The 27,351-nt window shown below is 30.9% G+C and overlaps 2 protein-coding genes across 4 annotated transcripts; both read right to left on the reverse strand.

The window, feature by feature from the left end:
• Positions 1-2,945: 2,945 nt before the first annotated feature.
• On the reverse strand, positions 2,946-7,541 carry LOC108342922 (uncharacterized). Of its 2 annotated transcripts, none has more exons than XM_052876025.1 (6): positions 7,027-7,541; positions 4,545-4,671; positions 4,096-4,235; positions 3,920-3,982; positions 3,750-3,818; positions 2,946-3,296 (listed from the first exon to the last, which is right to left on the reverse strand). In XM_052876025.1, exons 1-6 carry the CDS (start codon positions 7,225-7,227, stop codon positions 3,264-3,266), a joined length of 633 nt encoding a protein of 210 aa, XP_052731985.1. In that variant the 5' UTR covers positions 7,228-7,541; the 3' UTR covers positions 2,946-3,263. The 2 variants fall into 2 exon arrangements, with proteins under 2 accessions (XP_052731985.1, XP_017436319.1); XM_017580830.2 differs by having other exon boundaries at positions 2,946-3,335; positions 7,027-7,530.
• Positions 7,542-12,304: 4,763 nt separating this feature from the next.
• Positions 12,305-15,949, reverse strand: LOC108342921 (uncharacterized). Of its 2 annotated transcripts, none has more exons than XM_017580829.2 (6): positions 15,413-15,949; positions 14,171-14,297; positions 13,532-13,674; positions 13,354-13,413; positions 13,178-13,246; positions 12,305-12,695 (listed from the first exon to the last, which is right to left on the reverse strand). In XM_017580829.2, the coding sequence occupies exons 1-6, from the start codon at positions 15,611-15,613 to the stop codon at positions 12,624-12,626; spliced, it is 672 nt and encodes a 223-aa protein (XP_017436318.1). In that variant the 5' UTR covers positions 15,614-15,949; the 3' UTR covers positions 12,305-12,623. The 2 variants fall into 2 exon arrangements, with proteins under 2 accessions (XP_017436318.1, XP_017436317.1); XM_017580828.2 differs by having other exon boundaries at positions 13,354-13,416; positions 15,413-15,943.
• Between the last annotated feature and the right edge of the window lie 11,402 nt (positions 15,950-27,351).

Genomic DNA, 27,351 nt, shown 5'->3' on the forward strand with positions numbered 1-27,351 from the left:
AAACTTAATACAATTATTTAATTTTTTTTAAAAATGTTTAATTTTAAAGTCATAATTATATTTTTAACAACAAAAAGTGTTATAAAGTCATGACAACTTAGTACTTTCATGTATAATAATAAAATTTAATTTTTTTGTCAAAGTAAATTCAGAGTTAAATTTCACCATTCTGATATTTAAGGAAGCTTAATAACCACGTAAGAAGGGCAACATTTTCACCACAAATCAAGAAGTTCAACCACTTCCACATTAACAACAAAACCAAAGCTTACAACCAAGGAGTAATGTGTTGTTCAAGAACAGGAAAAGACAAAGGAGACGAGAGTTCAAGACAATTAATTCAAGCCACTATCACAACAAGAAGCAAATTTTTTCCTACATATGCTCGATGAAGCACCCAGTGGTATCCGATGTCAAATCAAAGCACCCGAAGCCTTGGTGGGGCCACGTGTTTTGTGTCCTGTCCCACATGCCTTCGATGAAAATAAGGAGGACTAGGAGGTGGTGGAGAAAAGAAATAAAACGCGGCCGGTGGCGGCGGCGACAACCACAACGGTGGCGGTGGTAGAGTTTTACGATGCCTATGGTTTGGAGGTGTGGGGTGGTAGCAGTCAGGCTTGTATGCAGCATGGTGAGAGTAGACAAGAGCACATGAATTGGAGAGCGACAAAGCCAAAAGAAACACAAACCACACTCGAAAGTTACTCATATTAATTTTCGTTTCTTCTTGAATTGTTTGTCACTAAGACCACTCAAAAAAAGTGTTATAATGAATAATAGAGACAAATGGTGTACTTATAGAGGCAAAGGGTCAAAGAAGAGAGTTAAAATGAGTTAGTTAAAACAGCAATTTGTGGATTTTGAAGAGTTTTGAAGAATGGTTTTAATAATAAGGTTTCGATAATGAATGTCAAAGAAAGCACCAACCGACCAACAACCTTTATTGGCGTGTCTGATATGTTTGGTGTTAAGTGAAGGCAGATATTGAAATTGAAATTGAAATTGAAATTGAAATTCAATTTTCTCCAAAAAGCTCTCTTCAGTGCTTCGCCGCTCTCTGACCCCACACCCACTATCACATTTCCCTTTCTTACTCAATTTCTTACCTACTTCTCTTTATTTACATTTATTTTTTACTATTTTTATCAACTCTATCTTACATGCACTTGTTATTTATTACCAAATAGTACGTTAGGTTTGAATGAACAATTTTAAAATTTTGAATTGAACAAGTCAATTTAACTTTTTCCAAATTTTAGCTTTAGTTTTTGTGATGAGTTTCTTTTAAGAGATTAGCGTGGGATTCAGTAATGATGAGATATGGATTTAACTGATATAAAATATCTAAGATATTTTTAATTCAAAATCTTAAAATAATAAATTTGTATATCTTTATGTAAATAATGTTTATTTCTTTGATATTTTGAAATAATTTTTTTGACGTTAGATTTTATGGCAAACAACATTAGTCGTTTTTTAACAATTTGTTGATTTAAAATTAATTAATAATTGATGATTTTGAAAATATATATTAATTTTTTTTTCGTAAGTATTCATACAAAGGAGACGGTGAAGAGGGAGAGAAAAGAAAAGAGGAGAGAAAAAAACTAATAAATAAAAAATTAAGGAAAAAGTAAAGGGTGTACGCGGATTGTGATTAATTATTAACTCCACTCAACCCAAAACACACTAATTATACTTTTTTGGGTAGTTTCCAACTTCATTTTGTGCATCAAATTATAACTACATTGAGTTTAGACTTCTAAACCTCGGAAATCTGTTTCAGTTGATAGAAACACATGTGCTTTGCAACTTAATGTCACATACTTTTAGGATAATAAATTCAATGAATATAATTATTATAATTAAAATTTAATAAAATATAAAAAAGTAAAATTATGACTGAATACGTATAAAAATAATTATCTTAATTTTTCTTGTTTGTCTTATTTTTAATTTTTAAATAAATATGCATACACAGTACTAATTAAAATAAGAATTTATTTTTCATAATTACTTCCAAAAATAGTTAAATTATTATCAACAACTATTATTGATGTTTACTATTTATTTTAATAAGTAAACAAATTATCACAAATTTAAAGATAAAATAGTAAGAAAACGTATAAAAAAACAATCTTATAGTTCGTATAAATATTGTCGTATGAGTATTGTGATTAAACATTCATACACATACATTCATAATCACTATTATTATTTACATAACCTATTTTGAATTACATTGAATGAGTTGTATATATATATAATACATATATATTGCAAACATTGTTGTTAGCCTGAAAATATGAAAAAATATTTAAATTGTTAATTTTGAAAATTTTCCTGTTAAGAGTGAAGGTGTAAAATGTTTTTCAATTATTGAAATTGATTATTCAACTCAATTATAGGGGTTGCCACACCAGAAATGTCAAACTTAATTCAATGGAATCTAGATGGAAGTCTACTCAGTGTAAACCACTCGTAACCCTAAGAAAATGAGACTAAAATAAGAGAAGAGAGAGAAACGTAAAAGAAAAAAACTGGTATCTGTGATGTTTAATTTTGCGTCCGCGTTACATGAACTTGTGTTTTTGACGCGCAAATTGATGCCAATAACAAGGAAGCTTTTGACTTCAAGTGAAAAAGACGTGATTTTAAAAGTAAACCAATGTAAACCCAAACAGGCATATTGTTGCTTAAAATATATTTTGAATAGGATTAAGATTTTAATATTTGATATTCTCTATATGTAAAGTACATCAATATATAAATTCTTTATATCTAAAATATATTTCCAGAATTCCACCAACAACATCCATTGAGAAATAAAACATTCAGTAAAACAATGGAACACTGTTTCTAATTTCTTCTCAACGCACGTTCGAGGTAGCACAAAATCCAAACTGGATCCACAGGAGAAGTGATGTAAAACGAATAAAAGAAAGTTGAGAGAAAGTGAAAGAATATATACATTAAGGTCTCTGAAAACCACTTCCCAGGTCAGCAATACAGTGAATGAAAAGAAAGCCGTGGAGACTTCCCTACGTTCCAGTTGCAAAGTCATACATATCTACACAACTGGGTGGCTACAAAAGAGTAAGAACCTCTATAACCTCAAACTACTAACCTACTACTATATCAGAATATTAAAAGTTACCGATAAATATGTTACATAATTCGAAGGGAAGTGGATATTACATACATTATCTTTGTTAGCATAGACAGTTTAACTTATCAAACATCATTTCGAGCATCATTCCATCTCATTTGCATACAGTCTTCAGCCTCTTTGCAGCCTGGACAAATCCCACAATCACCTGCAACTCGTCAATTTGCTTCACAAAAAACAAACACAGCTTCAGACTACCAGCTAAATTCTCCTTCTTCATCAATCTTACCAAAACACTTCACATACATTTAAACCCAATTCTTCTTTGTTTGGTAATAGTTATTTACAAAGCTATAACAAGTTAGGTTTACATTACTCAAAACACTGCACAATCAAAGAATATAGTATAATAATTAACTGCTTGTTTATAACAAGAATATTCCTTTCATTCCAATTTTGTTCCTCAAAGATTAGAAAGAATAATTTTTTTTATCATTTGCTAATAGAGATCAGCCTGCTCTCGGAGAGATTGCAATCAGACATGAAATTCACCACTTAAAATCTTAATTTATGCAGCATATAATATTTGAACAATTAGCATCAAAGAAAAACGAAAATGCAATCAGCAATTATCAGATACCTGCGACATGAAATGCCTCTGAACAATGTCCACTAGCTGCTCTTTTGATGGGTTTGGGACCGCGTCCACCTACAGATCCATTTCAAGTAAGTACAAAGGGGACACAAACACGCCGCTAAAATAATCTTCTGTGGAACAAAGTAACAACGCGGATAGTTCAAAAAATTTACAAGATTAAAATGTCGCCAATATCTCCACAATGCAGCCATTTCAAGTTTGCTCAAGTCCACCTTCTACAGAAAGATTTCAACATAATGTCAATAAATAGAACACTAACTAATAACTAGATCATTGACTATGTCAGTGGGAACGAAAAGATTTAAGAAAAAAAATAAGGTTTATATACCGTGGACCCATGAGGCATAGAAACGGACCCCTTCGAGTGTGAATCGCCAGAGAAGGACCTACTCATTGTCTTGTGAGATGATCCCAATGTTCTATGCATTCTGTGTCTCGATTTGTGGGACTTCTGTGTGTCGTCGGATGCTGAGAAATCAAAAAAAGATCACAACATAAATAGGAAAACTATAAAGTGGTGGGGTCATTGGAGATTAAAGCAGAACACTAGAACTTCAGAGATAACAAAAGCAAAACCAGAAGACAATGGATCCAATGTTACCAACCTCTTCCCACTTTGGAAGCCCACGAATATGGACACCAAAACAACAATTAATTAATAAAAATACCACAGCATTCCAAAATTTGTCTACTTTCAGTGTCGGGTGCACACACAATTAGCACACAATACCAGTAACTGTCAGCAGGCAAGACAATTAAAAACTGTAAAGTACTCACCCATATCAGATCCATTCCACTGCATATTCTCAAATTCAAGGTCATCATCTTCCTCATTACCCGTGGGTGCTTCAATAACGCTAAGAGCATTCCTCTGTAGTTTCACTTCAATACCATTTGTAAGAACCTGCATTTTTTTTATGCCAGTTAAGAACACTGTAAAATAATCGTATGGGCGTTTAGGGTTTAAAATTCTATCTTGAATCTATAGGAACTGCAAAATATCTGTAACAGAGAGGATTTACTCAAAAATTCAGCGACGAATATGGGTGTTATAGGACTCATATCACTTTACACTCGCACCCATTTAATATAATTACTTAAAAATTATCACACATACACACATATATTATTTCAAGAGTTTAATGATCAGGCACAAACTTACTAATATAAATTTTTTTTACACTGCCATATAATTCCAAGTCTCCCTTCATAAAGACCTTTAAAACCTAACAAACTTAACATAGATGGTACTCTGTGATTGAGTAACTGTAAAACTATTTATTCTTTTATTTAAATACAATTGTTTTTATGTGTGATTTAGATACAATAATAAGTTTAATTTGATTCAATTCAATTTTTATTTTATTTATTAAGTATTTTGTGAAATATATATTTTTCACAGAGCAAATAAATATTCATAATGCAACGAAACAAATCATTATAACTATGCTAACAATCATGATCTTAATGATAATAATTTGAGACATTGAATATTAAAATTAAAGCTATATTCTTAAATTTGTACGCATATACAAAACGAGTATATCATATATATTATAAGAAAATTCCGTTATATAAACCAAAAAATGTGAATAATTTAAATTCGTAAAAATGAATTAAAAAACATCTAAAAGATAGTGTTTATAACAAAATTTGATACCCCAGGAAGAGAATAAGGCATGGTAAAAAAATATTACACTATTAAAACACGAACTCAAATTTAATCACATATAAGGAATAACAAAATAAATATATTTTATAATAATATTTATAAGATTACTTATTTATGTAAGTGCGAGAGCTAAGCTGACAAACAAAATAGTTCCCGGACAAGGAAATATACGTCACTCAAACGGGGAAGGATATGTATTGATTTGTATCAATTAAGTCATTGACTTGGGATAATAATTAGATATTTTAGATTAAAAGTGAAAGCATAATTAATTTTGCATAAGATGTATTATATGAAATGTGCTTACTTTTAATCCTATAATGAAGACAAGTTTCAATCGTTTTTCTACATTAATTAGGATCAATTTTTTCTTCTCCAGTAATGTTAAAGACACGTTCTCTATATCTACTAAAGAGGAGGAAACGAATAATTTATTTTTTAAATTCTGGAGAGTGATAGAACACGATGTCAAAGTTTACAAAAGCAGCTGTTATAGGAGTCTATTGTTAGATTTATGTTTGGATACTTTAAAGTTATGCTTCCAAAGTTCTGTAATTATTCTTACCGATGTTTGGATGCTTTAGGACTATGTTTGAATGAATTAAGAATTATCAATTTAGTTATAGTAACTCATTCAGTTGAAATTTCTTTTAATTCATTTACGTTGCATGGATATTAGGTTGGGATGAAAATGGAGATTAAAGCTTTTAGTCATCAAGTTCGATGATTGGGTTTTTTCAGCAGTACCTTGTCCAGATCCTGTCTATTGTCATCTCTAACACCAGCCTGGTTTCATACAATCCAAGCTTTAAAACTACAGTCAAATTCAAATCTCCCTGAAGAAAGCCCCGATAGTAGTTTGATTTCAATGAAAATTGATCATGAAATATAATCAGTAATTTCATAAACAGGCATAAAAAGATCAGAAAGGCGAAATTGGGGGAAGACACAAATAAAAATATTTGTATGATTGGACCTTCAAAGAATAGCTCTGATTCTGATCGGAGTTTAGATTCAACTATTTTATTAATAGCATAACCTTAATCCAAGCATAATTCAGAGCTAAGACATCGAATTAGTAACACAAAAACCAGAGCAAGGATCATATAATTTACTTCCGTCAATGAAAAAGGAGCAAACAGAAGACCCAATTAACTACTGATCCTCAAAGAGCACTTCATAAAACAGCAGATCCAGCAACGAAGAAAGGCATGCAATGGATACCCACAATTAGTGATTCAGAATGATGTCTCAAATCATGCACAATCGAACAAAACCTAATCAAGTTGTAACACGAAGAACCCGACATTCGAAATTTTGAATTAAAACAACCGAGTGAATAAATCAGATAACAATCACGCAGTAGACACCTTGAAGCAACAGGGAGTTCAGGGTAATTAAATTAGAGCAGAAATAGCCGCGTGACGAAATAATAAAACAGAAGCTACCAAAATTGACCGACAGAGGTCATTGGTTAGAAGAAAAACACGGTTTCGCAGCAATGCAAACAAACGACATTAGCAACTAAAATTAGAATAAAGAAATAAAAAATCCGCAGTGTGGTTTTGATGAGAAAGAGAAAATTACCAGCCAATGCCATCCTCCCAGACCAACGGCTTTCTTGACAACACCTTGAAGACCAACGAGCACCGATTTGGTACGGTTATTTCCGGTTACCACGACTTTGGTGTGACGTGGCAGCACCGATAACTCCTCTTCACTGCTGTCTCCGCAGCTCTGCAAATGGGAGAAGGCACCATTGACTGAGCTTTCCATTGCCTCTAGCATTTCCAATTGGGCGGTGAAAAGGGCAAAGTGGGAAATCAAATATCAAATATCAAAATTGCATTCGTACGGAAGATCGTGCATTGCTGGGTTCGAATGTGGGAGTTTGAGGAGCAGAAGAGATAGGGTAGTGGAGAAATTGGGGAAATTTTGCAGAGAGAAAAACACAGATGGAGAGAGAGAGAGAAAGAAAAAGAAAGAAAGAGAGAGAAAAACGAGCGAGAGTGACTGCTATATTGTTTATTGGTGTGTTGGGATGAATCCCGACGAGAGGAAATGGGCCAATGAAATTGCGCCACGTCATGGAGAGAGGGTGGACTCTTCAATCATGCGCTTGGAGAGAGGGAGGTTACGGCATGAACATGATGTGGGTTTGGTTTTCAGGACTTACTCTGTTTCCTTCCCATTTCAATACTCTCTACCTTACTATCCAAACACTTTCTCTTCTGGGAATCACTATTTTTCTAATTACTAATTTTTTATTTAACAAATGAGAAAAAAAGAGTCTAAAATTAAAATCATTTAATAAAGATGCAGATATCTTGGTATACCAAACTCTTCAGATAAATATTATCCATGCAAAATATTGTATATAATTTATATATGTTAATTTTTCACAGGCATTTCCTTGCCATGGAATATAAATTATTGAGTTTAATAGAATGTATGATGTGGAATTTAACAATTTACCTTTTATAAACCACCACTTCCAACTTATACCTTTTTGTATTCTTTAATTAAAACAAATATTGCAATTTAACATTTTTTTATTAGAAGGAATACTCTGTTATTTTAGGTAGGGTGTGAATATGAGTTTTGTTCTAGTCTGAGGTTGTCGTCAATAAATTTTAAGTGCATTGACAATAACTTATTATTCTCGCTCTCCTTTAAAAATTATTTTATAGAGAACAAAATATTATAATGCTGTAATTAGACTAAACACGAAGATTAATTTTGGGAGATATCGAATGTTCTTACTAATAGATGTCTTCAAAATTGAGTGTAAGACTCTTGATAGTCTAGTTATTTTATATTTTTATTTCACGATTTTATTTTTAAAAAATACTTTATAAAGTTGGATTGTCTTTAAATTTAATCCTTAAACGGTATTACATTAAACAGGCAGCCCATTTTGAATTATATTATAATTTTTTTTAATGCAATTCAAATTAAATACATCTTAAACATTTTCATCTTGTTTTTCTTTATTTAAATGTAAAATAAATATATCTATAATTATTTTTATTATATTTTTATTTATTTAAATTCAAATGAATGCATGTTGAATAATCTTTATAAGTTTTTCTGGTTTATTTAACAACGCGAGTGAAATAAGTTAGGAAATAAAGCATAAATTTTAATAAATCAAATCTATATTAGTCAAATGTTTTATTTAGGGAAAGAAAGATGACATTAAAGTTAGCTATTATTTACACTGATGGTTCCATATCATAAGTGTGGGAGCATATGCTATATTTTTATTTATGCGCAGAGAATAAAGAGATATGCTGAAATCATATATTTTGTGGGTTAATAAGGAAAAAGTATTTAATGTAAGTGGCGATTTATTAAAAAAGAAAAAAGAAAAGAAAAAGTAGGTGGTGTAATAATTTGTTTGAAAACTTTGTTGTTGTAAATTGACTATTGTGGTGATGGGAGAGGACCCACCATAACAGAAGGGAAGCAGAGCAATAAATGAGCATGCACATTATATTATACACATTCACTATTACATATGTCTACACTAATTTTCTTATCACATATTATATTATATTCACTCAAATTTATATTATATGTTATTATATAACACTCATTTTCTTCAAGGAATTTTGTCTTTTTATACTGTTTTGAATTTTGAGATGTTATAACTATTATTTTTCGATTATATATTCTTCTTTACTCTCATTTTTAACTTCTATTGAAAACGAAATAGGTAAAAAATAAATAAAGAAATTTAGTAAATAACTAATTTACGATTACATTGTAAAAAAATTAAATAATTTTTTCTTTAAATAATATTAAAGGACTATGATATAAAATAAGAGGAGGCGAGATTCATATCCACGTAAAAGAGAATTTATTGGTTTTACCACTTATAGATATTATGAGGGTGATGATTGTTAAGTGTTGTCTTTGATTAAATTAAAATAATAATAAATAGTGTATATACATTAAGAAATGTATTATATTGATTTTAATATATATTTAAACAGAATTTTCCAAATAAACTTGGATTAAGATTAAATGTCTTTATACATTTTCTACGCGGAAGAAAAATTTATGGGTGGTCTTTTAGAGGAAAATTTTAATTAAAGAATATTGAATAATGTTTTAACACCGTATCTGAGTAACTGTAGTATCGTTTTTTCTTTCATACAGCTTAAAAACAGTAATTATGATTTTTAATTTATTTACAATTTTATTGCTTAAACTTCTAATTATCTGTGGTTTTGGCTTTCGATTTTTTAGACACAATTTATTAACTTTGGATGGGTTTTAATTTTAAATGATATTGATCAAGTGTCAAATAATATTTCATAAATTACCGATTTCAATTTTATAGTAAAATTGTGTGTATAGTTTTTTTTTTCAATCTCAACGTGTCATGTTAAAGGGATTGAGAAGATCAAATAATTAAATAAGAAAATGAACAAAATTACGGACGATTAAGAATCACAAAGTTAAAATTGCTTAAAAGAAGTAGTTACCAAAATTATTGATGATTAAAAATAAAAATTAATGCTGAAAAAAAAATTGGATGCCGAAAATGTTAATTTTGTAAAAATATAAAGACATATCATAATCAAGCTAAACAACAATATGCAAGTTTTCGAAAGAATTTTACTAACATAATCTCACTCTCGATCAACACATTGTTTATATTCAGACAAAAGAGTTATTAATTTAGCTACAAAATACAAATAATAATGTTTTATTGGAAATTTATAACAATGGTTAATTAAATTTAGTCAAAAGAATAAATCCACAACAATCATTGAAAAATAATACAAACCAAACTTTAATAAGACAATGTAAAATGAAAATTATATTTCCTTTTGTTTTGTTTTTTTAAAAAAAAAATCTCATCTTCAATATATGTAGTAAATTAAGACCTACATTTTCTTTGATTTTAAATAAACATTGATCTCCCTTATATTTTTAGCAAACAGTATTTATAAATTTTATAATTTTAAGAAATTTACGCAATATCATATATAAACTGTTCAACTTTTTTTGTTTATATATTTTTAATTTTGTTTTTAAAATTTTAATTTTCAATTTTTATATAAGAAGTGGCGTGGTATGTTGATTTAAAATACGGAAGAAGAGTATGATTTATTAAAAAGAAGTGCTTATTCAGATATTAAACATATATAAGGGTATTATTTTATTTAAAACGATAGGAAAAATAAAATAAAATAGTAATTTAGAATTTAGAGGAGATATGAAGAGGGAAAGAGTGTGATTTGGAAAGAAGGTTGAAAGAAAGAGCATGTGTATTGGGTTTGCATGTGTTTGTGGGGCCCATTTTGATTCAAAAATCCATTGATTTTGACTGGGTGAGGAGAGTGTGATTAAGCAGACATGGATATTTTTTTAAAGAGGGAAAGGGATGTAACACGCTGCCTCCTCCCACTGGAACGCCACCGTTTTCACCCAAAATTCACCTTCTTTTCTACCACGCCTATTTTCTTCTATTGGGTCACTGAGTGTAACGGCTCTATTACCGGACCGTTTTGAATCTTCGAATTTGAAACTGTAGGGAACAGCGTGGTTCCTTTCGCAGTGGGCACAGTGCTGTCAAATTCATATTAGGTTGAAACATAATTGCAAATTTGAAGGAGCTATGTTTATAGTTCGTACGTTTTAGGTGTTGTTGGATAAGGATCATGCTTAGGATAATAGGATTCCCCATACCCACTTCACTCTTTATCCTTTATAGAAACAACTACACCTTCCTATGCTTTCTACCTATATCAGTAAAACATAAATCACATCTTATATTCATTTTTTTATTGCTCACTCTTGTATAAAAATTTATTTATATCATTTCTTACGGATGATCAAACATCTTTTCATATTACGAATTTAAATTATTCAAATATTGAATAATTAAAATAAATATCATAATATTAATGAAAGAACAGATTTAAAAAACTGTATATTATTAAAGATGATAATACCTAGAATCAAAGAAATAATAAATCAGTTTGAAATTTCATCTGATGTCGCATTTTGTATGCTAAGCACTTGATTTATTTTAGTTTAACAGGAGCAGATATTTTCTTAAAACAAAATTGTCACTATTTTCCAATAACTTTTAAATAAACTGACATGAAAAAAAAACAATTTGTTCCTCACGAGGTAAAAATCAGCACCATCAGAGAGTTTTCTATTGAAAAGCAACTGCAAAAGAAAAACTATAAATATTTCCTTTGTTTCAGTGTAAACTAATCCAGTGTAGTATATTCATTTAAGCGAGTTATTTTATGAATAAATTTAAAAAAGATAATTATATTATTTTGTCAATTAGAATTTATTTACAGTGTAAACTAATCCAGTGCCATGCAGTGCTCTAAGAAAGATAGAAGAATAAAGATGTAAAAGGGAAAAAATGGGAAAAACACAAAAGGCACATTACAAATACTGTCGTCACAATCTCGAAGGGTTTTTGTATTAGTAAAGATCATTTACATGTAATAACAACACATTTATTTTTAACAATTTTCACGTAGCCAGATCACCATTAAATTTCATTTATACAAACTATCTCTATATATAATACTAAATCGTAAAGTAGAACCAAAATACAAAGATCTCATAAAAAGTAAAAACAAAAAATACAAGTACTAAGTACAGACAAAAAAGAAAATTTACTCTTTTTCAAATAAATTATATCAACCACAATTAATTAAGTATAAATTCGAATATACAATGTATGTTTCCCTTTTAAAGCACACAAATGTTTAAAGCTAGTTAACCACAATTTCAGCCACTTTAAGATGGTCGCAAACTATATACTATGCTACTTCACCGGACATGATAGACGACACAAGAACTCGTGTATGACAAATCAAAGTTGAAAGAAACTGAAAATATATATACATTAAGGTCTCTGAAAACCCACTTCCCAGATCAGCAATACATTGAATCAAGTTGTAAAGAAAGCCCGGGAGACTTCCCTATGATCCAGTTGCAATGTCATTTATATCTACACAACTGGGGTGGCTACAAAAGAGTAAGAACCTCTATAACCTCAAATTACTAACCTACTCTACTATATCAGAAAGTTACAAATCACCGATAGCATAATACGATGGGAAGTGGATATTACATACATTATCTTTGTTAGCATAGATACTTGAACTTTTCAAATATCATTTCTCGCTTCATTTCATCTATTTGCACACTGTCTTGAGCCTCTTTGCAGCTTGGACAAATCCCATAATCACTTGCAACTCGTCTATTTGCTTCATACAACACAAAATCAATTTCAGACTATAGTGATAAAGTTCTTCGTCAAACTTACAGAGAAACACTTGAGCATATACATACACATACACCATGCATGTTTAAGGCATTGTTTTGTTCGTGTGGTGACATACTTGCACCAAAGTCACATACATTACTTGGTAAGAATTACAGTATGATGAGATAAAAAAAAATAACAAATTCAATCACATGACTTAAAACTATATCTAAGAAATAAAGTACTACATTTTTTTAAATAAATAATAATTATTCACTATATATTAACAATATTAGACATGACATTTAAAGATAAGAAAAAATCGTATTTTCAAAATTTAATAATAGGTTGATTAGCATGCTATGGAAGTTATTAGGATCGTATATGCAGTTCACCACTATGAAACTGCATGAACGAATTACAGAATATTTGAACGATTACTATCAAAGACAAACGAATATGCAATCAGTAATTTTGAGATACCTGTGACATGAAATGCCTCTGAACAATGTCTACTAGCTGCTCTTTTGATGGGTTTGGGACCGCATCCACCTACAGATCCATTTCAAGGAGTAAGTACAACGGGGACATAAACACACAGTGCCAAAACTATCTTTTACGAGAGACAGTAACCAAACAGTTAGTTCAAAGGAATTTACAAGATTAAAATGTCGCCAATATCTCCACAATGCAGCCATTTCAAGTTTGCTCAAGTCCACCTTCTATCGAAAATATAATATTTTAGAAAACGTTAACAAATAAAATACTAAAGAATGAACAATGTACGATAGTAAGTGGGAGGGGAACAAATTAAGAAAGACAATAAAGTTAATATACCGCGGACCCATGAGGCATAGAAACGGACCCCTTTGAGTGTGAATCGCCAGAGAAGGACCTACTCATGGTCTTGTGATGAGATGATCCCAATGTTCTATGCATTCTGTGCCTCGGTTTGTGGGACTTCTGTGTGTCGTCCGATGCTGATAAATCAAACAAAGCACAATTTTACACAATAAAAAATAGAAAAGTGGTGGGGTCTACCAGGATTAAAGTAAGACACCAGAACTTTAGAGATAGTAAAAGCAAAAGGAGAAGACATAACGGATCCAATGTTACCAACCTCTACCACTTTGGAAACGCGCGGATATGAATGCCAAAACAACAATAAATTAGCAAAAAAATATCACAGCATCTCCCATTTATGCCTACTTTCAGTGTAGCAAAAAACACAATGGCAACCCCATTAAACATGGAAGGTTCAATGCTTGATCAAAACACCGAACATGGATCACTGAAAGTTGATAAAAACAGGAGAGGGCAGTTTGTAAATCTCGCCACTCAATACATATTTTCCATTTTTTTATACGTTAAATATTATTAAGGGTTCGTTTCCTCAAAACTGAAGAGGATGTTTCTAAATAATACCAGTAGCAGAAAGCAAAGAAGATGATTAATAACTGTAAAGTGTAGACTCACCCATATCAGATCCATTCCACTGCATATTTTCAAATTCCAGTTCATCATCTTCCTCATTACCCGTGGGTGCTTCAATTACACTGAGGGCATTTCTTTGTAACTTCACTTCAATACCATTGGTAAGAACCTGCATTTGTGTATAAAAAATTCAGAACAGCTTAAAATAATCGTCTAACAGCAACTGCTAACCCGGTTTCGATAATAAAATATTGTTTAAATTTAAATATCATAGAAGAAGGCCCCCAGACTAGCTTGATTTGAATGCAAATTGTTCACGTAATCATTCAGTTATGTGTATACAAACAAAGGAATTAAAAGGGGATATCGGGGAAAAAAGAAACAATTGCGAATCAGTGGAAGATTAAATCTTTAGAGAAAATACACCACGGATTCTGATGGAAGAAAAACAATTACTCTCTCGCCGGAATGAAAAGAACAAAAGGCGTCTATGATTCAATGACTATCAATAGCATAATTTTAATACAAGCATAAGCCCAGAACAGTAATTATGTACTTTATCTCCCGGAAGAAGAAGAAGTAGAAGAAGAAGATGCAACAAAATTAACAATCCCAAATAGAAAATCATAGTCAGTTTAGAAAACTAAAAAAAAGGTTTTCATAAATAGGAAACAATGGCATAAATTATTCATTCTTAGCTCTGACCTCAAATTATCAATATCAATCAATACCACAAACCATAGCAATGGAAATTTCATTTACTTTCGCCAATAAATAAAAGCAATTGAAAGACCCAACCAGTAGCTGTTCCTTGTAAAGCAGCCCATAAAACACCAGATCCGGTGGCGATGAAAGACATGCATCGAATACCCACTAGTAATGATTCAGAATTGCGACTCAAAACACATATAAGAGGACAAAAACTATCCAAACCGCAACACAAAGAACCCAGCATTTGAAAGTATAAATTAAAAGTCAAGTCAATGATTGAGAAAACAAATCAAGCAGTAGGTTTCAGAACGGATTAACATAAAACCCGTCTGACTAGTTTTCGAAAATAATAAGACACCACCAAAGGTAGGGCTTGAAAGCGATTAAATTTGAGCAGAATCAAACGAGTGACGGAATAAAAAACCAGAAAATACCAAAATTGACCGGGATAAGACATTGGTTTGAAGAACTACGCAGTTTCACAACAATGCAAACAAACGACATTAGTAACCAAAATTAGAATAAAGAAATAAAAAATCCGCAGTGTAGTTTTGATGGGAAAGAGAAAATCACCAGCCAATGCCATCCTCCCAGACCAACGGCTTTCTTAACAACACCTTGAAGACCAACGAGCACCGATTTAGTGCGGTTATTTCCGGTTACCACGACTTTGGTGTGACGTGGCAGCACCGATAACTCCTCTTCGCTGCTGTCTCCGCAGCTCTGCAAATGGGAGAACCCACCATTGACTGAGCTTTCCATTGCCTCTAGCATTTCTAATTCAGCGGTAAGAAGGGAAAAGTCGGAAATTAAATATCAAAATTGCATTCGTACGGAAGATCGTGCATTGCTGGGTGTGAATGTGGGAGTTTGAGGAGCAGAAGAGATAGGGTAGTGGAGAAATTGGGGAAATTCTGCATAGAGAAAAAACACAAGTTGAGAGAGAAAGAGAAAGAAAGAGAGAGAAAAATGAGTGAGAGTGACTGGTATTGTTAATTGGGTGTGTTGGTATGAATCCCGACGAGACGAAATGGCCGAATCAGATATCGCCACGTCAGCAATGGAGGGTGGGCTCTTTAATCATGAGCTTGGACACAGCCGAGGTTACGGCATGAACATCATGGTGGGTTTGGTTTTCAGGAGTTACTCCTCTTCACATTTCTCGCACACTTCCCCTTATATCAATTATTAACCAAATAAATAACCATTCAATTTCATTTATTTATAAAATAAAATAAAACAGTGAATTTCATTCAATTCCAGAATTTACTGATTTTCTTTTTTATTCCTATTTCCATAATTTTACTCAACTAATGGATATATATTTTTACCCAACAAGAAATTGTGTGTGAATTTGAAAATTTTGCCGTTGGAAAGGTGAATTCAGTCGTCGTTGTTTAAAACTGAGCAGCCCAAGAACATAACAGTAGCTGCCATTGTAATTAGCAGTGAAGGAGATTTGCTTATTAGATACATAATGTTTTGTCTGTTATTAACATGGAGTACTATGATGATATTTCTGGTCAACTTTCAATTGCAGAAAATATGGATTTGTCATGTGCAAACCTACTCATGTACACATCTACTGTTATAAAAGGAATGTGATAACAAAAGAAAACTTAATAGAGTTCAAATGTTCAAGGCTTCTTTCCTAATTAAAACAACAATAAAAATAGGATAAGATGGGGTATGGGCAATTTTGTAAAAGGATGATGAGGTTAATTTTCTTCTTATTATTCTTTTAATTATTTTTCCTTTTCTAAATATGTTGCTCCAAGTATTAATCATGTTTCATTTAAAAATGTTGTTGGAAATGTGGAAAATAGTTAATAAATAGAAAACGACAGATAAAAAGAGAAGGGAAGGAAGAAGGAAAGTACGTAATAGCAGCAGCAATAGAAGGGAGAAGGTAAACGGACACGCGGAATTCATCGTGAGGGCCCCACTTTCACAGAAATCTGTACCTGCCGTCGGTGTTGTCCTATCCATTCCACCACGGGAAATTCCAACTCATTTCTCTCTCTTCACAATACCACAGAGCCACAGCAAACATCATAAAAATAATCAAACTATTAAATTAAATTATTATTAAATTTTACATAGGTTGTATGTTTTCCTCCCGCCATTTTTCCCGCCACGATGGAGCAATGGCAACCGTGGATGGATTTAGGAGAAATCCAACCGTTGGATTTTGGCAGAGATAACAAAGATAGAAAAGATGGTAATAAAGTTGAAAATAAAGAAAGGAATTAAATCTTTTTGGGGACACTCTTGGCATAAAGGATAATGCTAAGAATTGGGGAACAAGGGTAAGTTTTGTGAGGGTTACCTGGTTGTGAGTCACTGCATTTTGGCATTGGACTGAATCTCTTTCACTGAAACCTTAACTGGACGCAGCTTAATCGTTCATTGTGGTAGTCACAGTCTAAGCGAATCCCCGTTTGAATTCAGATCTTGTTCGGTAAGCTGTGCTAATACCTTTTACTGAAACCAAGAAAATTCCGTGTGGTGAGATGATATACTGTCTGATCAATTGAAATTCATCATTTATTATTTATTACAGCAAAGAGAACGGTGTTAGTGGTATTACACACAGATTTTCTGAACTGAATCTCCTTAATGTTATTCGTCAAAATAAATTGTTGCAGTAGCGGTAAAGTTTCAGCAATTGGTGCGGATTGAGGATTAGGGTTCTAACCTTCCTTTATGGCCGAACTGTTATGAAGCATTTTACACAGTATTTTGATTCGCAGTTGAGATTTGAAACTTGTGTTTGGATTTCTATTTTATGGATATCTGTGTTAGTATCTTTATTAAAACTTCGCTCTTCCAGACTGTTAGTTATTTAAGTTTTATTTTTTTTCATCTGGGTGATAGCTTCGAGAACCCATTATAAGAGCATAGCATTATTATTTTCATGCATTCAAAATATTTTATCATAATATATTAATTTGATTAATAAAAATATGAGAAAAATTCTTTCCTCTATTTAAACCATATCTAAGACTTATATGTATGCTCACATTTCTTCTTTTGTAATTAATTTTCACATACAGTCTTCGTTTTGTAAGACTAATAATACGTGTAAATTTGTCTCTTTTCCTGTCTCATGATTAATTAAAAAAAATACAAAAAAGATGAGTAAATTTGCTGGTAAATTAATATGTCTATATAATTGTAGATTTATGAACATGCAAATCAAGGTACACAATTTTTTTTTAAATAATATATCAATAACGTGGTTTTATTTTAATCCTCAAGTTAAGTATCATGCAAAAACAATTATGCATTCCAACTATAACAATTGGAAAAAAAAAACTTAGAAATTAAATTGTTTATTATTTGTTATAAAAATATATTGTTTACTATGAAAAAGGTATTAAAATAAAAATATATATAAATTTTGTATTTGATAACATAAATTAAAATATTTAATCATATTCAATTCAGCTTATTATATACTACAACAACAAAAGTAACATGAAATGTGAACAAGACAGCACGAGTTGCAAAATAAACCTAAGACTTCAAATGTGAAACAACTCTTATAATAAATATCCAAGACACCTATAACCAAATACATTGTTTACAAAAGATTACAAGTTAACTAACATTATCATCATTATCTAGGATTCTCAACCATGGAGGAAATCTAACACCTTTACAAGTTGTAAGTACAATTTTGATCTTGACATTGTTATTTTAATTTTGGATGATTAGTTGAGTTCATTTAACTATAAATGTAGAGAATTTAATTTAATTTTAAAATATGATAATGAATAGTTAACTTTTAGAATAACATAAAATAGTGAAATTGTAATAATAATTACAAATGGTTACGAAAAGTAATATTGGTATTATAAACTGTATTTGGGGTGAATTTTAGTTATAAACAATGGTCTGTATTGAACTACATTTATCTTTCACAAGATTAATCCATAATTCATCTTTACCATGCATCTATCATATTTAATTAACCTTTCAGTGGTTTTCTTTTATTAATCTATTTTCAATATAAAATTAAAACGTTTTGGTCAGTTATTACATTGGAACCCATCATTGTGCTCTTTATGTATAGTCATAGTGTAAATAATGAGTTGGTTGTTGCTAATGTTATAAATCCTATACATGAAAAGGTCAATGATATTACAGTGTGGAAAACAACTTAATATTACTGTTATAATTAATGAGTTCAATAAATATTTGTTTTGCGTGTTTTTGTAAAGGATACATCATGACATTCATATTGATTCAATAGTATCAACTAATATAAAAGTTGTATGTATCTTTATTATTCCATTAGAGATCATCATCATACATTCAAGTATCATCATATATTTTAAATCATTTATAAGCCCATTTGTTAACATGTATACGATATTGAGATTCCTAAAACAAAATTAAAAAAAAATATCACGTGAAAATATAATCATTTTACAATATGTTTGAAATAAAAGAATATAAAAACCAATAACCTATTTATATAAAGTAATAATAATATCTTACAAGGTATATTATACTTTTTCTGTCAATTATTAATCAAACGGTAAATCTTATTGAATCAGACAGTTTAAATATTATGGAGACAATCCATCGAACTGAAACAAATTAACTTAAAAATCATCCTATTTAAAAGTTAAATAACAAATAATCATATTTGGTTTGGATTTAAGTCAACCTTAATAAAATAAATTCATCATAAAATTTATAAATAGTAGTTTGAGATAAAAAGATATATTACATATTAGTTACACAAATATTCTTCTTATAATCTGACATGAATGACATTGGACAAGTACAACTAGTGTTTGACAAACAAGACTTTAGTTGTGAACTTCGGTTGTAAGCGATTAGTTGAAAATCGATAACTTAGACAAGAAGACTTGATCTCATATCCGAAACACAAACAATTTAGAATATATGGTTCTCAAAGTCTAGAGAAAATTCTTCAAGGTATATGTGATATTTACTTACAATGTAGCTATTTTTTTTATCAAAGAAACATAAAAATAATGTTTATTGGCAAACTTGTATTCCTGAATAATACTTTAAAAGTATTAGAAACAACAAACAAGTTTTATAATTGAAAAACAATAGAGAACAAAAAAAATAGTAAACATATAAAATCAAGGGTTAAATATGTTTTTAGTCCCTTAACTATCAAGCGATTTTGGCTTTAGTCCCTATTTGAAAGTTTTGTTCATTTTAGTCCTTTTAGTTTTGAAACTCTTATAATTAGTCCTTAAAATTGGAAGGCGTCAATTTTTATTTGATGTGGCAAACGGCTAGTTCTCGTCTGATGCCAGCTTCCCTTTTTACTTTTTGCCACGTTGATTTTCTTTTTAAAAACCAGATTAAGTGATTGTCACGTTTTGGATTAGCATTAGGGTTCTTAACTTACTTTTTTTTCAATAACTTCAAACAATAACTCCGTCCACAGCGGCAATTTTGACCATAAAATCAAGGTTTTTGGTCACCCAACATCATCACACAGTAATTGCAGCTTCATTGACCACATTTGTCCAAAATACCAAGTATCAAAATGAGATCACAAATGTAGTCACAATTCAAATCCTTAATCCAAATCCCTTTTCGCGCACTCAAACCACTATAAATTTAAAATATTTCCCAATCAGGAAAGAAACACCCAAACCTAGAGAGTATAAACCCCGGGAGGAAAAACTGCGGACGACCCCGCCCTCTCATACTGCTCGAAGAACTCACACGACGACACAAAGGGGTTCTCCGCAACGAGCGCTCGGACCCAAGAGGCGGTCAGCTTCTGGCAGCCAGCATCCACGGAGTCGCGATTCTTTGCCGCAAGAACTCTTGAATTGACGGATAGATTCTTCCGAGAGGACAACCCGAGGGCGAGAATCTATGCAACAAGACTAAGGTGCAGGAGCTGGTAGTCGTGGAGAAGGCGGAGCTTGGCGAGCATCTTCTCCATCTCGTGGACAATGTGCGTGCAGTAGAGAAGCTTAAGGGGGGAATTGGGCTTGGAGATGACGTAGCTGGTGATGAGGGACAGGAGCGCTGTAATTGAAAAAAAAAAGTAAGTTAAGAACCCTAATGCAATCACCTAATTTGATTTTTAAAAAGAAAAGCAACGTGACAGAAAGTAAGAAGGGAAGCTAGCATCAAACGTGGGCTCGCTGTTTGCCACATCAAATAAAAGTTAACGTCGTCCAATTTTAAGAACTAATTATAAGAGTTTCAAAACTAAAAGAACTAAAATGAACAAAACTTTCGAATAGAGACTAAACCCAAAATCGCTTGATAGTTAAGAAAAACATATTTAACCCTAAAATTAAAGACACAAATGATGAGAATTATTCTTAGTCTCAATATATTTTGGACCTAATTAGGGCTTGCAAGTCACTCATAATATCAATAATATTTAAAAATATGAATAGGTATGAGATTAAGATAAATATATTATTAAGAATTAATCATAGCCTCAGAGAATTGGAAAACAGAAATTATAACTTATAAAACTCATAATAGACATGAAAATACATAAAAAAAATGCCAGGAATAATGAGGTTTAATAAGCATTCACAATAAATACAAATTATTGATAAGATCAAAATGCTTTAGGAAGAAATCACATGAGAAAATGTCTCTCACTTCAAATGATGCTAAAACATTTTGCCTCTCCCTTTCCTTCACAAAATTATCTATACTCCTTTTACAAAACAGAAAAAAAAACCACAAATAAGCTTTTAGGTCTTTTATTTAGAATGTAACAATTGAATATTCTCTTCTCATTCCAAACAAATAATACATGTGAATAACACTTTCACATATTGGGTCTCATTATGTAACTACGCCTTGATTAGATTAACCACTATCTATTGTAAAGTTTCTTGAGTCAATTTAGTTTTTACTTTTGTCATGGGTCCTCTTAAGACTTGTATTGGGTCTTGGACTTTTATTTGATATTGAGTTTGGACTTCATGTCGCGTTGTCAAAAATCACCGAAAGGTCTTTATAGTTTTTTATAGTTTTATTATAATTTTTATAATTTTAGTCAAAATATAAAAAATAATCATTCTTATAATAATTATTAAATGTAACATTAATGAGTAATAAATATTATTTTTGTGTAATTATCTTATAATATAAAGAGTTTTTTGTAATTCATCTTATAAAATTATATATTTAATGCAATTGAAATATATATAAATTTTATAAGAAAATTTAGGTTTTTTGTGAGAAAATAATTTTGTGGAGTTATGATTTATAATAAAAATCCAATTTTTTGATCTTATTTAAATAAGTATAATTGTTAGAAGAAAAGAAAGGATGAAAATTGTGTATCTTATTTCATAATAAGGAGAGAGTACAATTGATATATATAGCTGTTTAAAACAATATAAAAACGGAATATAAATATAAAAACAAAATATAAATATATGAACATAAATGCACACATATGAAAGGAAAATAAATTAAATCCAATATCCCCTCAAGCTGCAGCATATATATATCCTTAATGCTTAGCTTGGACAACAAAGATTGAAATGTCTGCAAGCTGGGCTGAAGTAGAAATAGGCAGGAGCTTAATTACACGAGCTTGAACTTTATCCTTTATGAGATGACAATCAATTTCAATATGCTTTGTCCTTTCATGCATGACTGGATTCTGTGCAATTTGTATAGCAGATTGATTGTCACAAAACAGAGGAACTGGTTGTGGTAAAGGCTGTTTCAAATCATGGAGCAAATACAGAAGCCATTGAATTTCACATGTTGTGGAAGCTAAGGCTCTTCGGTTGATGATCTAGATATAATACCTTGCTTCTTGGATTTCCAGCTGATTAAGGATGCACCATAGAACACATTAAAACCAGTCACAGACCTTCTAGTGTCAGGGCAAGCAGCCCAATCAGAATCACTAAAAGCCTTGAGAGCATGTTTTGTGTTGGAGGGAAAGAATAACCCTTGTCCTGGATTGTTCTTGATATATCTCAGGATCCTTATTGCTGCTGCATAGTGTTCTTCCAAAGGATTGAAAAGAAATTGACTGAGATTACTAATAGCAAAACATAAATTTGGTCTTGTGTTGGTTAGATATAATAACCTGGCAAGAAGTCTTATAGGCATGCAAATCTGAATAGAGTTTTCCTTCTGTCTTGGAAAATTTTGTGCCTGACTGTATGAGAGTAGAAACAGGTTGACATCCCAACAATCCTGCATCTTCTAGTAACTCTAGAGCATACTTCCTTTGTGACAAATTAATGCCCTGTTGAGATCTTGCAATTTCTAAGCCCATAAAATAATTGATTTGGCCTAGATCTTTAATCTTGAACTTTGCATTCAATAGAGTCTTCAGAGTTTGGATTTTCTGGATGTCATCACCTGTCAAGACTATATCATCTACATAAATAAGTAAGATGGTGATATGAGCATAATCACTTTTGACAAAAAGTGAATAATATGATTTTAATAGTATAACCCAAAGAAAGTAAAGTAGTTGTCAACTGGTAATTCCATTGTCCAGAGGCCTGCTTGAGTCCATATAAAGACTTCAGCAACTTGCAAACTTGCTCTGGTTTTTTTGTTTTGTAGCCAAGAGGAAGAGACATGTATACTTCTTCATCTAGATCTCCATGTAAAAAAGCATTATTTACATATAGTTTATGTAAATACCAATGTTTAGAAGCTGCTAAAGCCAGAACCAATCTTACTGTTGTGAGTTTGACAATAGGTGAAAAAGTCTTAAAGTAATCTAAACCTTGTTGCTGTGTGTAGCCTTTGGCTACTAACCTTGCCTTGTATCGTTCAATACTTCCATCAGCATGCCTCTTTATTTTGTATACCCATTTACATCCAATAGGTTGCTTTCCACAAGGTAGATCAGTCAAAACCCAAGTTTTGGTATTTTCTAAAGCTGCAATTTCTTGATCCATGGCATTTCTCCAACAAGCCGGTTTTGTGGGGTTGAGTTAGGCTTAAAGTCCACTTCTTAACATGGTATTAGAGCCAAGTTAGAGTCTATCCTAACGAGTTCTAAATGGGCATTCTATTCTTCTATTCCACCCGCAATCGAGCCATTATCGGACCACCCAATTTCTACTATCACGCACGAGATGTCTATACCTCGGCGTGAAGGAAGTGTGTTGGAAGTCTCACATCAACTAGAGATAACGCCAATTTATAATATATAAGTGAGGTGCAAACTTCACCTTACAAGCCGGTTTTGTGGAGATGAGTTAGACTTAAAAACTCACTTTCTAATAATAATAATCCATCTTATGATTTATACTCACCTTTTTATTTATTTTTTAGTGTGAGATCAATATTGTTTTCTAAATTTAATATCAGATTTGTTTTTATTGGATTTGTTCTTGCTGAGTTTTAATTAGTTGATATTAGAAGAAGATCTAGCAAGGTTATATATATATATATATATATATATATATATATATATATATATATATATATATATATATATATATATATATATATATATATATATATATATATATATATATATATATATATATATATATATATATATAACGTCTATCTGATTTTTAACATGAAAAGTCTTCAAACATTTTATGATTTACCAAAAAAAACTTTTGAAAAACAAAGTTCAAACATCTATCAATTTTTTATTAAGGGATAGAAAGATACTCTAACTCTCACAATTTAAAACTATTTTATGAAAAGGATAAAATAAAGAGACAATTTATTACAACATACACATTGTAAGACCCATGAAAAAAATATTTATAATAGTAAATTTTAGCATTTTATTAGTAATAATAATTTTAATGGATAGAAAAATATATATTTTGAATATAAAAGTATAGTAATTTTAGAAGGAGAGGTTAAAATTTTTGATAACTTATTTAGTATTTTTTTTTTAAGAAAATCGAATAGTAAAAAAAAAGTGAATAGTAAATAGTAAAAAGTGAATAGTAAATAGTAAAAAGTAAATAGTAAAAATAAATTTTCAGCATTAAGATTCCTTAGCATGGAAGAAAGTAGTAGGTAGAAATTAGGATCAGATTTGGTGAGAAAATGATTGAAATATTATTTTTAAATAATATTAAAATAATAAATAATATTAAAATATTAATGAATAGTAAATTTTTTTAACTATAAATAGCCATGGGAGGGAAGGGTATTTTGCACCAAGAAAAGAGGAATCAAGTGAGAGCTTGAGAAATAGAGAAGAAAGAGCTAGGGAGAAATTTTTAGTTGCAAGAAGAGTAGAGGTTCTGAAGGGTTTCGGGGAAATAAATTCAGATCAAGAGGAATCTGGAATAGAGGTAGGGGAGCTAACTTTTCTAAGCTTTTATATTATGATTTAGTACTGTTTTATTACTATTCATGTCTTGAAATTATGTATGAATATTGTTAATGCTTACTGTATGTTTATCTATATTGATATTCGGTGTAAATATTATATGTTGTTGTTTTGAATCTGTTAATAAGAAATTTGTTAAAAACTAGTTGAGGAACACTTTGGCTAAGGAAAGACTTGGTACTTAAGTTGTCCATTGTGACGCATCTCTCTTTCCTGGAAGTCTACTCGACAGGTTTTTAACTTAAATCTTATGTACAGATTATGTACTGTTAAATTATCATGTAATATATCTTGTTGGAATATATTCAGTTTGTATGATTTCTGAAATGATTGAAGTTTATTTGATTTGAATTTATGCATCTAAACATGTATGAGTATTACGGGGAAATGTCGTAAGGGTATAATATGAGTCGAGGAATGTGAGTATGGTATGAGTATCGCGGAGAGATTCTGTAATGTCATGGTATGTGTATGAGGATTATGGGTAGATTTCGTAAGGGTATAATATGAGTCGAGGAATGTGAGTATGGTATGAGTATCACGGAGAGATTCTGTAATGTCATGGTATGTGTATGAGGATTATGGGTAGATTTCGTAATGGTATAATATGAGTTAAGGAATGTGAGCATGGTATGAGTTTCGTGGAGAGATTCTGTAATGTCATGGTATGTGCGTATATGTTGATGTTGAGGGTCATGAAGTTGGAGGTTATCCTGATACTCTAATAATCATTCAGTCTCAAGTAGAGAATGATGAATTATGTGGTGAGAGGGGCAGGAGGTCCTGATCTATGTGCCAGTTTAGGACATAGTGAGGGGACTAACCTTGTGAATGGTATGGAGGACAGAATGTCCTGGTCTATGTGCCGGTTTTGGACATAGTGAGGGGACTAAGAATGACATCACAAGTGAAAAACCTTCCGTTGTATCGCTCATCAACATAACGTTGGGATAAGTGCCTATTGAATATCGTGGGGATAAGTGCCTATTGGGTATTATGGAATGAGTGTTTATTTGGGTATTGTGGGATGAGTGTTTATTGGGTATTGTGGAATGAGTGTTTATTGGTATTGAGGGATGAGTGTTTATTGGGTATTATGGAATGAATGTCTATTGAGTATTATGGTATTTATTGGGTATTGTGGGACGAGTGTCTAATAGGAATTGTGGTACGATGGTATGAGGGTGTCTGACATAATTATTATATGATGTTTGTATCGAAGTAATTATGCATGTCTTATAAATGATTTGTTGCATGTTAGCTCACTCTACTTGTTTGTGTTTTGTGTTTGGGTATGTGCGATGATCGTATAATTCGTTATACGGGAGCAGATGAAGGAATGTCGCCTCACATAGTACCAAGGAAAGGGAGGAGTAGAAGAACTATAATTAGAATCTTTTTACATGTATAGACTTATATCAACTAGGAAAATTTTAAAGGGTGAGATTACGGAATGTTACCGTAAATGTAATGTTAATTATCAAGTGTGAAAATTTGGGATGTTACATTAATGTGAAAAGTTGGGATGTTACATTAATGTGAGAATTTGGGATGTTACACACATTATGCTAACACGGGTCAACAAAAAGTAAATATAAAAAAAATTGATGAATATAGTATATTGTATTCTCTTCTCACAGACCATAAATTATTTTAAAACGTAAAAATGTATTACAAAGTAAATAAAATAAAATAATATAAAATTTAAAGAACCACATTAAATTTTATAATAAAAATTACTATTCACGAAAAATAAATTATATTTATTATAAAAAAATTAAATTAATATATAAAAATAAAACATTGAACTACTTAGATTATTTTATATAAATAAAAAATAAGTTAATTAACTGTGAAGTTATGAATTGAACATTTTACTTGTTCAATTAATATATAAATATTATTAGGAATGTGAACACAAATCCAAAAGCTTAGAACGAATCAGACCTGTAATAGAGTACCTTGTATAATGGTCATATAATTGATGTATTAAAATAAGTTACGTAATTACTAAATAAAAGTAATGTTATCATATAATGTTATCATAAATCCATCCGTAATTACAGATTTCTAAGTGAGAAACAATTATTCTAAAGATAAAATTTCACCTTTTGAAATGTAGGCTCTAAACCTTTTTATTGACTAATATTTTTTTCCTATTAAAAACATTTAAGGTTGATATTTCAGT

This window comes from Vigna angularis, chromosome 4, assembly GCF_016808095.1.
Source record: "Vigna angularis cultivar LongXiaoDou No.4 chromosome 4, ASM1680809v1, whole genome shotgun sequence".
In the NCBI taxonomy this organism is placed as follows: domain Eukaryota; kingdom Viridiplantae; phylum Streptophyta; class Magnoliopsida; order Fabales; family Fabaceae; genus Vigna; species Vigna angularis.

Excerpts from the sequence above, each read along its gene's own strand:
- LOC108342922 (XM_017580830.2), bottom strand. The coding sequence starts at position 7,227 with ATGCTAGAGGCAATGGAAAGCTCAGTCAATGGTGCCTTCTCCCATTTG. Across the intron at positions 4,236-4,544 it reads GTGGAATGGATCTGATATGG|CATCCGACGACACACAGAAG; the intron begins GTGAGTACTTTA and ends TTGATTTCTCAG. Across the intron at positions 3,983-4,095 it reads CTATGCCTCATGGGTCCACG|AAGGTGGACTTGAGCAAACT; the intron begins GTATATAAACCT and ends ATCTTTCTGTAG.
- LOC108342921 (XM_017580828.2), bottom strand. The coding sequence starts at position 15,613 with ATGCTAGAGGCAATGGAAAGCTCAGTCAATGGTGGGTTCTCCCATTTG. Across the intron at positions 14,298-15,412 it reads TGGGAGGATGGCATTGGCTG|GTTCTTACCAATGGTATTGA; the intron begins GTGATTTTCTCT and ends ACACAAATGCAG. Across the intron at positions 12,696-13,177 it reads AGAGGCATTTCATGTCACAG|CAAATAGACGAGTTGCAAGT; the intron begins GTATCTCAAAAT and ends TGTTGTATGAAG.